The 15,005-nt window shown below is 35.5% G+C and overlaps 2 protein-coding genes across 7 annotated transcripts in view; one reads left to right on the top strand and one right to left on the bottom strand.

Moving 5' to 3' along the window:
• The window catches only part of LOC110465167 (diuretic hormone receptor-like), a 175,274-nt gene extending 171,325 nt beyond the window's left edge, over window positions 1-3,949 (top strand). For all 6 annotated transcript variants that reach the window (XM_021520818.1, XM_021520849.1, XM_021520826.1 and 3 more), the window contains one exon: window positions 695-3,949. In XM_021520818.1, the coding sequence (XP_021376493.1) occupies window positions 695-1,411 (717 nt within the window). In that variant the 3' untranslated portion in view covers window positions 1,412-3,949. The remainder of the gene's footprint in view (window positions 1-694) is intronic.
• An 845-nt stretch (window positions 3,950-4,794) lies between these two features.
• The window catches only part of LOC110465163, a 12,089-nt gene continuing 1,878 nt past the window's right edge, over window positions 4,795-15,005 (bottom strand). Inside the window, exons 2-8 of the mRNA XM_021520804.1 lie at window positions 13,273-13,654; window positions 11,995-12,734; window positions 11,291-11,382; window positions 9,589-9,754; window positions 8,934-9,095; window positions 8,446-8,614; window positions 4,795-7,724 (exon numbers count right to left, since the gene is read on the bottom strand). Of these exons, the coding sequence (XP_021376479.1) occupies window positions 7,309-7,724; window positions 8,446-8,614; window positions 8,934-9,095; window positions 9,589-9,754; window positions 11,291-11,382; window positions 11,995-12,734; window positions 13,273-13,624 (2,097 nt within the window). The 5' untranslated portion in view covers window positions 13,625-13,654 and the 3' untranslated portion in view covers window positions 4,795-7,308. The remainder of the gene's footprint in view (window positions 7,725-8,445; window positions 8,615-8,933; window positions 9,096-9,588; window positions 9,755-11,290; window positions 11,383-11,994; window positions 12,735-13,272; window positions 13,655-15,005) is intronic.

Raw genomic sequence — 15,005 nt, 5'->3', positions numbered from 1 at the left:
GGGGGTAAGGGGGAAAGGGGGTTGGGAAGAACTACAAACATGATTAAGTTACTAGCTGACCGCTCGCTTTCAACTACATAATGCTATTTTACACTTATTGGTCAATGCTACCCTATAAAAAATAGTCCAACTTCGTCAAATTGCGATTCTGTTTTGTCTGATATGTGATTTTATACTTCTGAAACTTTAGTAACACGTTTAAATTCTTCCTAGAATTCTACTTTTAATGCCAGTAACAAATTCGGGTTGGTTAAAATCAATAATAAAAAAAAAATGAATGCAAAATCTGATTTGAATCATTATAAGGTAGACTAGAACTTCACGTGTGTCGAGTAACGAAACCAGGAAAATGGTAGCATCGGTCCACAATGGAGTAAGATACATATTTCAGATCGTGAAGTTTTAATGTCATCAGCCATGACAGATTACCCGCTTAAGGTCACAGTGGTCTGGGTTTTTTATCAATAAAAATGGACTAGCGTGGAAGCGGATATTGCAAGGAAAAATCATTTCTGGTGGGTTTTTTTATAGCATTATACATAAAAAGTTGTAATTGTTTTTTGTTTATGATATATTTTACTCTGTTCAAAAAAATGATAAATGACAAATGTTGGTCAATTCTTAATAAAGATTGATTTCCTTAAATATTATAAAACAAAACATTTTGATTTAAAACAATAACATTATCTTGCAGACCACAAAAGCCAATATGGCTGCAGGTCATGATGAGCCTGACCTTGTTGATGTGAGAGAGACTACCGTTGACCAGGAACGGAGAGAAAGTGTAACGGACCAGGGACCGGAAACTACACAAAGTGTTCCCATCGGAAATCACGTGATACCTGACGTTTGGAATCACGCAAATGGCGTCGATTTGTCTCAGTCGTTCGATTCTGATGAAGTCATCAGTCCCAAAGAAGTGTCTGATTATATGGAGGAAGCTTACACTGAGATTTTAGATTCATTTCCTCCAGCCAATGACACGTTAAGTGATATAGATAATTCAGAGACAGACAACTTAAAAGAGGATAACGAATTTAATTGGTCTAAATCACCCAATGAAAATCCATCTAAGCATGATGGAACGTGTATCGTTAACCTGACCTCCAATCCGGAGAGTTCTCAGTATCCTTTATCGAATGGTCATTCCCAACACAGACCCTGGTCAGTGAGTGAAAGTAGCGACATATCGGCAGGAGCCAGTACCCATAATACAGACAGCCCCAACCCTTCCACATGTAGTAATGCTCCTCTCCTCACTACCCAACAAACAGGCCGCGACGAGAACGACAACAGTCACGTGACTAAACCCGAAACGCCAATTTGTGCTGACTATAATGGTGATTGGGACGAGATTTTTGCCATCTGTGATACCTTTGATCACGATACTAGGACGGAATCTACAAGCTGATAGACGCAAGATTTCAGTCGTTATCACGACGACTAGGACGTGTGGTAACTCATAGTCGGTAGAATGGTAAAATAAGTTCAACAAGTGATTTAAATGGATTTTTGTCAATATTGGCCTCCTTTCGCACAATAAGTCCAGGGTTGATGTGATATTTCCTATGGAGTAAAACTTAACTATAAACTAGTTGACTCATGGAAAGATTCCTGTTAGTCAGGGTATCCCGCCTCACAACAACACGAAAGCTGACGACAGAAGAACTGCGAAAGCCAAATATTTTCCATTAATCAGTGTGATAGTGAAACGCAACGTTCTTCTCCAATGAGGTAAATTACCATATAACAATATGATAGTTAATCCTTGTGTGATGATTAATTTATAATCTACCTAAAGGTATTTGGAGTAGTGCTAGTAACTTAAAATCAAGCTCGACAAATATGGATACTATGTTTTTATGATCAGGTACGAACGGTTGAGTCGTTGTCTAGGAGTTGAAGTTCTTTCTCAGACAAGTGGAGAACGCACCACTGTTGGAGAGCAGTCATGAACATTTCTATAATGATGGTGCGAATCGTAGAAGTTCTAAAAGAACCACGCATGCGTGTCTCCTCAATCTGTGATTGTTCAAACTATTAGTAGGACGCGGTGATGATTTTGGCTAGAATATGAGGTACTTACATACAGGTTCAGCCCAATGTAGATCACACCATGATTTGTGGTCGGTCATGAATATTTTGACCAAAAAATGGTGTATAGCATTGTGCAATTTGTTAAGATACCGTGTTTTCTTCTCAGTGAGTACAAGAACACACCAAGATTGGATTTGTGTTGCTATTATTAAAAAGAAAAAAGCAGGGTGCGTTCTGCCAACACCAGCAATGCAAGACCGTTCTTTTCTGAATTCCTAGCGAATTAGAAGATGGAATTATCAGTATGTTATACAGTGGTATGTGCCATGCCGGCAATCAGTATTATCGTTATCACTATTAAACGAACGATAACTCGAATAGAAAGTCACTGTTACTGTTGTCTACCGAAGAATGGAGGACATATGACAGATGGATGGTCAAAACAGACTTATTAATATATATATTAATTATAGTTTTAAGTCTGGTGAAATGTTTATGAACCATTTCATGCAATGACTCACTATATAGTATAGATATTGAAACGTTTTGTATGTTATTTATGGTTAAATTTATTTTACAAATTGCTTGCATACAGTATGTGATATGGTAACACATTAGATAAGTGTGGATGATCATTTTTATATATTATTTATTCATTATTTTCGTTTTCCAGTAGTCTTGCCTAAAGCGTGAATATGTGATATGGTGACGCTCTAGATTAGAAATAAGAGTTCGTTTTAATTTCGTACAAATACAGTTTCACCGTGATTAGCTAAGATGTAATCATTTCTATTTCTTGAAATAAGCGCATGATTGTATTCGTTCTTTCATAAGTAATTTGGGAGCATAAATGATATTTATATCTCTATTTATTGATTAATATCGAACGGGAGAGAATAGTTAACTTAAAGTAACAGTATTTCCTGCTTAAGTAAATAATGCGTTAAGATTTTGTTAAGCTTTTTAAATTCCTTTTTAATTATAGGCAAAATGTTCCGAAACGCTTTTATGAAACTCTTAGTTTTATTAATATACACTATACATATTAATTATGCATTTATTTGTATATTATTTATTTCAAATAAGCACTATATCGTATTTTATAAATTTGGCATTGATTTGATTGCCAGGCCGTCGAATATGTAGTTATAGCAAGCAATTAAATTGCCTTTTTATACATAGTTTGTGAAATAATGAAATAGTATGAAAAGGTGCTCCAAAATCTCTGTATGTAAGCTTAAAATGTACTATGTATGAAACGCCATACACTGCGCAAATTGCATTGCCCTGTTTACCGCAGTTATGATAAACGGTTGGTTGTAAAATGGCATAGCCAGCTGGACGAATCTTTTTCGTATACAAAATAATTGGCAGCTCTGATTACTTTGATTCCATGAATATGTCTGCCCATGATCACATTCAGGACACTAGGGCGCCAAACATCAATCGGAATATATAACAAAAACAATTGCTTTACCCAAAATTGAATCCATAGTGAAATACAAATTGGATTGAGAAACAGTGATCTGTCATTTGTTAGAATGGTAAAGGTCTTGAACAATCCGCGGATACAAAGTATTGTCAAGTTTGTTATGTTTATAAGATTAACTTTGTTATTTAATTTGTAATGCGACGTTTTGAAACAGACTGACATTATCATGCAAAGCATTGTAAATATTTATGTACCGTAATTAAGTCCTGTGTGTCTAATACGTCATTTTAAACTACATTTAACATGAACTAACTTATGTGTGTCCATATAAAGAAATATATTTAAATGTATTTTAACGTCAATATTTAGATATGCTTCAGTGGTATTGAATTAATTTAATTCCATACAGGATAATGCTATTTAAAAGCAATTGTAAAATATATTTTTACTGAAATAGCATGCGTTTTAAAATCAATTTTACATGTATATAATAGTAATTAAGTTTCATTTATTTATTTTTCTATATATACTTCAAAAGGTATCATAAATATTGATTAAATATATACGATATATATAAATATTGATGTTTGTAAGTTGTGTGTTTGCACAGTAGGTTCAATATGGTATCAATGAAAAGGGAACAGGTCAGGAATTTGAGCATGTTTTAAACATACTTAAAGTTAACTGATTAACAGTTTCATAAACAAGTTATTCTGAAACAGGCTTATTATCATAAAAAAAACATTTATGAACATCGCTTATGTTGTAGATGTTTTCCAAGCAGTGGAAAAATTCAGCTCAACCTTATCTTCGAATCCCATCCTAGGACACCACATAATGTCTGTCCGTTTCATAGATCGCTCAAATATATGTTAACTGAAGACAGAATCATGTACATACTTTTCAATTTGTGAATAAAATGGAAAGCTGCATCAGTATACCCTACGACATCAATCATGCGAGGATTTAACAATAAACCATTTTTTCGCCACGTTTTCTACTCGTTATTTAAGAACAGGCCACTTCATTGCAGGACTAGTAAATTAAAGATTTTATAACTGGCTGTATAGCAATCAGATGACGAATTTCAATACAGACCAAATTGTTTGGAAGAGCGGAGAAAGAAAATTTGTAGTAGAAAAAATAATGAGGTGATTAGTTTGCATACGGATGGCAGCAGTAGCGAGTTCACTTGTATATATGTTTACAATCTTCAGATTTCATCTTAAATTATTAAAATAAATGAGTCAAGAAAGTGTTTTGTTTTTTGTTTTATTTCAACTATTTATCATTTTATATAAATGATAAATAATACAAAACTCTATTTCTATTTTTAGATGTGTGTTGAATAATAATAATTTCTTAAAATATTATTTTCTTCACAACTGATGAGTATACTTGAACATCACATTCAAGTCGGATACACTTAGCGTGATTAACAAATGTAGCGTTGGTAAAACTAAATAATGGTTGATGAGTTTCAAAAATGACCTCAAAATAATGTACAACATCTACTCCCTCTTACTTTAAACCCTCATGTTTACTGTGTATGTATATCAGAGATCGTACAAAAAATACGTAAACATTTTTCGACTAATTAAAAAGAATGAAAAATAATAAAATTTGAACTGGTTTTGTTTCGCTCACGAACTCAAATTATTCTCAATATAGTATATTCATTGTCTGTCTTTCCAATGCAGTGCAAACTAAAATGTCAATGGACACATCAAACGAAATCAATAATATCGCTCTGCATTTAATGATTGAATATTAAGTCAAAGTTAATGGACAGATGAACCAATGAGATTAGTGACAAATTGAAATATTTGAAATTGAACAACTCATTTTATCACCAAATGAGCTTAACCACGGCAACATAATGGTCAAAGTAGTGTAAAAATATAAAATAAATACATACCTCTAAAATGAGAGTGACATTATTTTGCTTTGCATTATTGGTGTGCAAACAGTACTCGGGATACCTTATCCAAATGTATTTGTAAATTATGAATATGCACGTTAATATCTATACACATCTTAACCACTGTGGACCCCAATGGACTCATCCAAATAAAGCTATGGAAGAGTCTACTAAAGTTACCTAGGGTGAAAGGGCTAACAGGACAATGAAAATACGATGCAAGGAAGCATCCATTTAAACAATTGGTGCTTCGATGCTGAAATTTAAACAAAGTATACCATTATGCTGCACAAAAAGGCCGTTTCGTCCACTTAGACTGATCAGTCAATAAGATTTGGATAAAAATCTGGAAAAAATCCTGTGGATCAACAAACAAGTATAAGACTGAAATTGAAAGTCGATGTAGAAAGATCTGAAGGATATGATAAAACATCCAAACAAAAGGAAAGCCATCAGGAACCGTTTCTAAATACAGGACGAAGTATTTCCAGTATGACTGCTTCAACCCATGAAAACTTCAGCTCATGAAAAGTATGTAGGTAACTACCAAATTAGATATAGAGAAAATGTCTGTTTTCATACTAGACTTTACAATATTACCTGGATTTTTTTAAATAAGGCATTAACAATTCTCTGATGATTGTGATGTCATTAGTGTACCAGCATGGACACTGAGCAAATATTAAATATATAATATAACAAATATGCAAAATACATATATTAAATTATATGTATAATTTTGAATAAATTAATTGATTGTAAGCGTGATGTACATATGTTCAATATTACTATGACATAAAATCTGTGATTGTAAGTTAAGAATCAGCAACCAGCTTTTTTTTTCAGAAAATGTCTTAAAAAAGAAGACAATTTCCTACACCAAGACGCCCCCCAAGATATTACTAGGGGCGATCCAAAGACTGGGGGATTGGAATCTCATTAACAGTAGCAATGTTTCGTAAAATCTGTGACGTCCGAATAATCCCAACTCCACACCCCTCCCACGTCCTACATCACACATTCTAACTCCTCCCCCAACCCCATTGGCTAACGACCCCGAAACTTCGACATCCGCTAGAAGAAGAAGCTAGGGAGGTGTCTATTTGTTATGATCAACTTCCTGTTTTCTAGCAGGAGTCGCCATGTTGGAAAACATTTTCTTTTAAAAAAAAACTTGTCAAAGGTGCAGCTCTCAATTATTCTGTCATAAGTATTAGTCTTTAAATTAACTGGCAGCGTTTTTCTATCTGATCATGACAAACTCAGATATTATACACAATGATGGAAAAGATGTATCGTGATTATGATTATGCTATGTTCTTCATGAATATGATTATGCTATGTTCTGTCTTTCACATCCTTGCGACTTTCCTAACAACCACACCAGACACCTATTAAACACTTTCAAACGTTCCATGTAGGAATAAGTTTAATTATCATACTTTAGCAATGCAGTGTAATTGCCAGATATGTATATTGTCCAACTTGTTTCACACTATCGAGTCAGTAATTCGTGAAAATGTTCTTTTCGATATGTAAATGTATTCCTATAATACAAAAATATTTCATAATACGGCCATTTAAACGGAAGCAAATAAAGGCAGCTGGATTATCGAGACTATGATGCACAATATTACATTCTGAAATAATAAGTACATAAGATAGATAAATTCGAAATACGTTTAATACGTATTTATAGTTGTTTTTCTATCATATGGCAGAAACAAGTATCACTTAGATAAAAAATAATATACACCATACTTTTTAAAACCTCACACCCATGTAAGGAAATAAATTGTTTGTCAGAAACAAACAATTATAAAATCATCATATCCATTAAAAAAACCTGCAAACAAAATTGACATCCTCAAACTTTCCAAGTATATCACAGAAACTCGTCATTTCCTTTTACATCATTTTACTTCTTTCTCCCTTTCGGAGCTGCTGCAGCTTTCCCAGGTTTTCCCTTTTTAGCCTTCGGACCTGCTGGTTCCTCAGCTTTCCTCTTCTGACCTCTTCCGCGTCCTTTAGCAGGGGCTGGCTCTACCTCCATCTCATCTTCGCTGTCACTGTCTTGGAGTACAACTTTGGCCTTTCCTTTGCCTCTTCCTTTGGGTGCTGGTTTTGGTGCAGGTGTTGCCTTTCCTTTGCCTCCGCCTTTGGGTGCTGGTTTTGGTACAGGTGCTGCCTTTCCTTTGCCACGCCCTTTGCCAACCGGCTTTGCTGGAGCTGGTTCATCCTCCTCGTCGTCGTCTGAACTCTCAGCCTTTTTAACTTTTCCTTTTCCTTTCCCTTTGCAACCCTTACTTGATCCAGCTTCATCATCATCTTTGGCTGAAATAAGAAGCCGCATGGAATTAGAAATTGAATACACTTATCACGGGTGATTAAAGCGGGGTAATTTGCCTAAAAGGTCGTGTATCACTGTAACTCAGCATAAATAAAGAGGAAATCAACAAAACGTGATCAGCATCAGTGTTCTGAATGTTAAAATTAATCAAACCCTTGTTGATTTTGTATTTTCTATTTCACCTGGATTTTTTTTTTCTCATGAAAGTCAATATCACATGTTTTCGATAATATTAAGACCCAACCGGTTCCCGGGGTGAGGGGGGGCTATAAGTTTGCACTCCGTCCGTCCCTTTTTCGTCAGAGAAAATTGTCCAGGACATATCTCTTATACTATTTCACCTTGAGTAATCCGATTTGGTGTACAAGGACATCTTGGGATGGTTTATAGAACGATGTTAGATTTGTGTATGATGTTTATAGAATACTGTGAGAGTTATAGAGGACCGTGCAAGATATGATTAATTTACAAAAGCAATGCATAGATACAAATTTCGAAAGTGTTACGAGGTTCAATATTTAGATATTTATACCGCTTATCTTTGGAACTAATAAAGGTAGTTATCCCTATTTGGATTACTATGTATATGTATTTATATATAATAATACACATGTATACATATTTACAGAATACGTTTCCTTTTGTAGGTGGTTTTAATACATTATGTGTTTATGTACCTTAGATTTTCATCGTATTTCTACTCACCTGTCTTATCCTTTGGCACATATGGTTTGTACTTGGCCAGCACAGCATTCCATCCACCACCTGTCTTCCAAAATGTCCAGTGGTAGCCGTTAGTGTATATGGCGTACTTGACGGACGCCACCAGTCGGTTGTAGATCTCGTCATCCGTGGGAGGTTCCAGGTTTACCACCTGTCACAGAAACACAAAGTCAATAAGTAAGCATAAAAAATACAACACAAAATTAGCAAAGGAAGTTATACATTGAGACCCAGTAAAAGTGCAAGGAGAATTAGACCAGGTGTTCCGGAAGGGTAAGCTTCTTCTGGTTCATTTATGACACCCGCCATGTAAATCCAGCCCTCAGCCTGGCGGTTTTTTTAAAAATCTTGTTTGAGGGTTACTAAAGCCAGATCGTTTACCCTTTATACCAATCTTATACCAGTCCTGGATCCTTTACCCTTCACACCCACGTTAAACCAGTCCTAGATCCTCTACCCTTTACACCCACCTTAAACCAGTCCTGGTATGTCTTGGCGTCGCCGATTTTTTGGATAGAAATTTTCATATTTGCCACCATTTGGTTTGTTGGGAATCCCATGTTATCATCATACCGCTTCTTCATGGCATCCCGGCTCATTCCTTTTGGCATAGCGATGTCAAGGAACAGTACCTTAAACAGAGGGTGACATTTTACTGGCTATTTTACAAAAATAGTATGAGAATACAGTGTGTGCCAAACTGCACCTGGTCTTACAAATGTCTTGTAAATTTTCCATCGGGTAAACAAATATTCAAAATCTTTGAATTCCTGATAAACAGTTTTGCACATACTGCAAACGTCAGGCAAATAAAATTCAATCTCTGGTTTATTTAATTCATCACATGACGAAACATCGGATGCTGATTGGTTGACCTCAATTAAGAGAGCTAACTTGATCCCTTTTGAGGACGGTGATAATCTGTCATTATTAGGTTTTATTAATCCGAAATCAATTAAAAATTGTGTTTCGTACTTTAATCATTGCTGGGCTCAAGCAATGTTTCTTGTCTCGGCAATGTTTAAAAACCACAAAAAGGCCCTCAGTATAGCATGATACGAGCTAAATAATCCACATGTATGCTATATGTCCCAACGAACAGTTCAAGACTCCAGAGTTACGTACCTGGAAGGCAAGCAGTTTTCGGCTGACTTGTGTTCGTTCAAAAGTTTCCTTGATTCGAATTTTCTTGTCTGTGTCGAGGAATCCAAGCTGGGAGTCGTCTTTCACGTACCACATCACATGACGCTTCCAGCTCTCGGAAAGGTACGCATCAGCAGCGCCCTCCCACCTGTGTCAAAAATGAGTGGATTCAGCAGAGAAATCCTAAATTAGCGCAAAATAAATTTCGCCTTCAAAGTTGACTTGTAGTTGTATTTTTTTATACTGACAAAATGAATTTGCCCACATTTAGTAGGCTGAAACAGGCAAATTTTTAAATATAGTGAGCATTCCCGGATATATGGTGACCCAAAGAGGTGTTGCAGTTACAAAGCAATTCGACTCTCTATGTATCTAAATCTACACAGTCTATTATGAAAATGTGTTTTCTGAGGTTGAAGATATGTGCTTTCGATATGGTATTCATACAAATGAAACTGTATACCACTACATCTACTCGCTAAGACGACATTAAGGCCCGTATTCATGAAACCATTTTCATGCTCAATCTCAGATTCCGTGCTCAAAGCCAGTTTTTTGTTCTAGTCATGAATTCATAAACAAATTCACATTTTGTAAATAATTTAAAAATAAGAAATGAGAAAAGAGTTTAATTGTCATACCTATTTCAATGTTAATACTTGACTTTGTTACAGTGTCACATGTTTTTAGTGCTTGAAGATAGTTGGTTTGAGCACAGAGTTCATGCTCGAGTATGAGATTGGTTTCAGGAATATGGGCCCTGATCTCAAAAGTCAGTACGAAGAGACAAAAAACAGAAACGGGAGAAACTAAAACTAAATGGAAGAACAACATGAACCAACACAAAAAAAAGATGGAGAAACAAATGTTCTTAGAGGTGAAGAAAGGTTTTGCAGCTCAAAGCTAGTCTAACAAATATGAACTCAAGTAATATTGTGTTACTCGTGTATCAATAGAGGATATGCTAGACACACATGCTACATGGGGAGGGGGGGGGGACAATACCTCGATTGGAAGCATAAGGTATCAAGCTTGGCAATTAGTATTTAAATAATTTTTCGGTATTCAATTTGGACAAACATGGAACACACATCAAAGGTTAATGACAGCGCCCGTGTATTTATTGACATGCCTGTATTTTTGACGTATTTATTGACATACCTGTATTTATTGACGTACCTGTATTTATTGACATACCTGTATCTATAGACATACCTGTATTTATTGACATACCTTTACTTATTGACATACCTTTGCTTATTGACATACCTGTATTTATTGACATTCCGGTATTTATTGACATACCTGTATTTATTGACATACCTGTATTCATTGATGTATCTATTGACATACCTGTATTTATTGACATACCGGTATTTATTGACATACCTGTATTTATTGACATACCTGTATTTATTGACATACCTTTACTTATTGACATTCCTGTATTTATTGACATACCTTTACTTATTGACATGCCTGTATTTATTGACATACCTGTATTCATTGATGTATCTATTGACATACCTGTATTTATTGACATACCTGTATCTATTGACATACCTTTACTTATTGACATACCTGTATTTATTGACATACCTTTACTTATTGACATACCTGTATTTATTGACATACCAGTATATAGTGCCTGTATTCATTGACATACCTGTACTTATTGACATACCTGTATTTGGAGGAAGCTGTCAACAACATAAGCCACTCCCCAATATGTGGACATGCCTTCTTTGTTCTTTCTTCCTCCTTGTCGATAAACGTCTGCAAAAGTTAGAAGATATCCTTGAACCATTTTGTTGTCACCTCTATTAAAAGAAAGAATATCTTTGCAGAAGCATTGAAATACTTTCAGTTGGCATTCATATAAACTATGAATGTCGACTGGACAAAAGCCCGTTAGATCCTCATGCTGAATATGTCTTCTTTTGTAGGCATTCATATTGACTACAAATTCAAACCGAAATTAGTTCAATACTTATATTTACCGTTTTTGAAATATTCTAATCTCATTGAAAAACCATATCAACTGTTTTAAAAATAAACTTATCAAATAGAAAATCATAGTTAACTGCTTTTGAAATATGCTTATCTCAAAGAATAACAAAAGATTATCAAAATACAGCATATAGTTCAAAATAAAAAATAGGCATCGTGTAAGACTTTTTAAAGAATAAGAACAGGAATAGTCAAAGACACCCAATCTTACAGTTATGACGTAAATGATTAGGTCAAGGAATGTATAGCTAATATGTATATCAGTCCTCTGAGTTATAAAGTGGTTATGCCATACAAAGTATCTGTCACCTGTGTATGTCTGAAGTTCACCTCTAAACTGACAAATACCGAGTGCCAGTAGTACATGTTGACTGTTACCTTGAGTCTGTTGTCGATTTCCTTTTGTAGGGTGGGGTAGGTATCCAACGCCCACAGCAATAGTCTGTGCAGAGTGAAGTACCCATTCAGGGCATTGTCACTGGTGTGTTGCGTCCCCTTGCTAAACTCGACGACGGTGGCGCTCATCAGATTTGGGATAACCTTTATCACCATTTCCTCAATGGGAGTTTTCTTTGGGTTACATTTCGGAAGAATGACGGCGCACTCTTTCAGAGTCGATTCAAACACCTCTCTGATTTTATTCCCATGGGGCGGATGTATAAACATAGGCAAGAAGTAGCTGATATCCTCTCGCATCACGCTCTTCACACTTCCGGTTGCTTTCTTCATGCTCTCATACGACTCCAGGGAAAGTGTCTCGCAAGGTGTGGTCAGGGAGGGCCTGTGTTTTGGCCCAGAGACAATCAGCCCGTATCCGAACAACTCCGAATCGCTCTTCGGAATTCCTTTGTTAAAGACCTCCTTGGACATGTAATCGATTATTCCAGGTATCGGTTCACCTTTCTTTGATTTTGCATCGACTTTTTTCTTCGTTTCTGGTTTACCGTGATCTAACGAGGGAAATGGCTTCTTATAGGTATGACCGCAATCGTCACAAACGAATTTCTGTGAGAGGTTCAGGTTGACTTTCGTTGCGTCCTGCATCCAGTAACTGTCTCCAGACTGGGTCTCGGCAAGGAAGGCCACTACGTTGAGGAGGACGGTTTGTATGGTATATCCTGGTACAAGATACAGGACACAAGAGGCGTTACTTAAAGTGGTATACATAGCAACATGGAACATTAGCTCTCGAGAGCTATTATTGCGACAAACACAAGTATATCAAATAACAATCACATAATGTAATAGTAGTAATGAGTTATAAATATTATTATAAGAGACAAGTTTTTAACATTTACAGAAAAAATACACTGTAATGTCACATGTAAGATGAGATCAATAATTGCACAATTTTTAATAATATCACAAGGCTTTCCACTTATTTATATCATGGTTATTTATAAAAAAAAAATCAATCAAAAGATTTGACACATATTAATGAACGATGGGTTACTACAATGAATGTTAAACACTATCTGTACACCTGTACATACATGCTTATAAAGCAAAATGGTAAAAATGTCCATGATATACACTAACATAGTGTGGATTAAAACATGATTAAAGAGAGAAAACTAACAGTAACATATAGTATAATTTGATTCATTAAATGACATATTATATTAATCAAAGAAATTCATATCGCAGTCTGTTTACCTGGAGACCAGCCAACAGACTTCTGATCCTTCCACTCCGTGTGGATATCGGCGAAGTCAGAGAAAATATCCAGACACACTTTGGTTCCTTTTTTACCTGGCTTTGTTGCACCACTATTGTACCGAAACCCTACTGGAACAAATTCCGCACTTGGACTGTCGTAAGGGTAGTTCTCGGGAAAGAACAATAGAAGGTGATAGATGATATCTTCATGCTTAAAATTGCAGTGCCACTCAAACATATTGGCATCTAGTGGATACGCCGACACATTCTCCACCGGTTCCCTCCTCAGCTCCGATAGGTCCTGCATCAACCTCTTAATGGCACGCTTTGTTTGTTGGTTCGTCGACATGGTCACAGGAGTTATGCTACAAATGATGATCTGAAACATGAAAGGAACGTTTTACTTTTCGGCTGGCTCAGAGGATTTGGAAGCTTAGCAAGGATAGATATGAGGATTTTTATTTTATTTTAAACTTTTCGTCAAAATTTTCAGTAATGCCAAACAGTATATACCAAACGTCGGTTCCTTATGCACACATTCTTTTTCTATAATTCTATAAAATAAATTATCTCGACTACAATAACTGGTGTCGGGGAAAGCTTTTTATTTAAAAAAAAAATCAAGACTGTTTACAAGCTACATGTAGGAGCTGATTTTTGGCGCATGGTCTTTATAATGTAATACCGAAAATATTAACATAATTCACGAAAGAAACATTTGCCGACGTTAATAAAACCATACACGTAAGGAGTTTCAGGCCAAAATTCCAGGCACTACCTCATCCAATCTCGACCGGTAAAAAGGAACGGATATCAGTCCTTTTTGAAACCCCTATTTGAGACAATATTTGATGAATATATATTTATATATATATAACAACATGAAAAATCTGTCCTTCCTTAGCGTAGAAGCCCTTTGAAACAAAGTGAATTTATTGTAATATTTCGCTTAGTTTTCACACACAGACAAAGATATTTAAAAGTATTATTCACACACATAAATATTTAATGGATTTCCATAAACTTAAATGAATCACTTGAATACACGGGGTTCTATAAATGAGCCAACATGTGTTCTCACTGAATATGAGTAATAATTTGCAAAAATAGTTTACTTACTTGATAATTCGCTCAAGATTAAGTCACATGTTCTTACTCAGTGGTAAATAATAGGTAATAAATCGCCATCATAGCCAAGTCACTTACTGCATAAGTTTAAGGTTATTGATATATATAACGAGGAGGGGGCGGGGTGGGGGTGGCACTATGGTGGATGACAATTGGAGGGCCAATCGATTTAAATATCTAGTTTACATAATACAAGATATATATATATGTAATAAATATCTAAACGGGTATTGTAGAATAATTTAATCTTGCTTGTAACAAGCATTTTCATTGGCTTTAAAATTTATGCTATCAGCCCATAACGTAAAAAATTGACGTCGCCGTTTGTAACGTCGCTTTTGATAGGCTTATACAGCAGCGCAATAATTTCTAAGAGAAAAGAGTCCATCAATAAAAGTGGATTTTCACAGGGATTGTGTAAAGTAGATTAAATTTAGAGTACACTCCGGTTTTTTGTGTTATATCTCCATAACATGAAAAATATATTCAAGTTAATCCTTAATTAACAAGATAGACGTATGCTAATAGATATTAGGTCCAGGAGATAAAATAAGAGCAAGGTACAACCAGGCGCGGATTTAGGGGGGGGGGGGGGGGGGGCC

The sequence above is a fragment of the Mizuhopecten yessoensis genome, unplaced genomic scaffold (genome assembly GCF_002113885.1).
Source record: "Mizuhopecten yessoensis strain PY_sf001 unplaced genomic scaffold, ASM211388v2 scaffold1557, whole genome shotgun sequence".
Lineage (NCBI taxonomy): Eukaryota > Metazoa > Mollusca > Bivalvia > Pectinida > Pectinidae > Mizuhopecten > Mizuhopecten yessoensis.
Note: the sequence above shows the minus strand (reverse complement) of the source record. Positions and strands in the feature narration are given on the sequence as shown.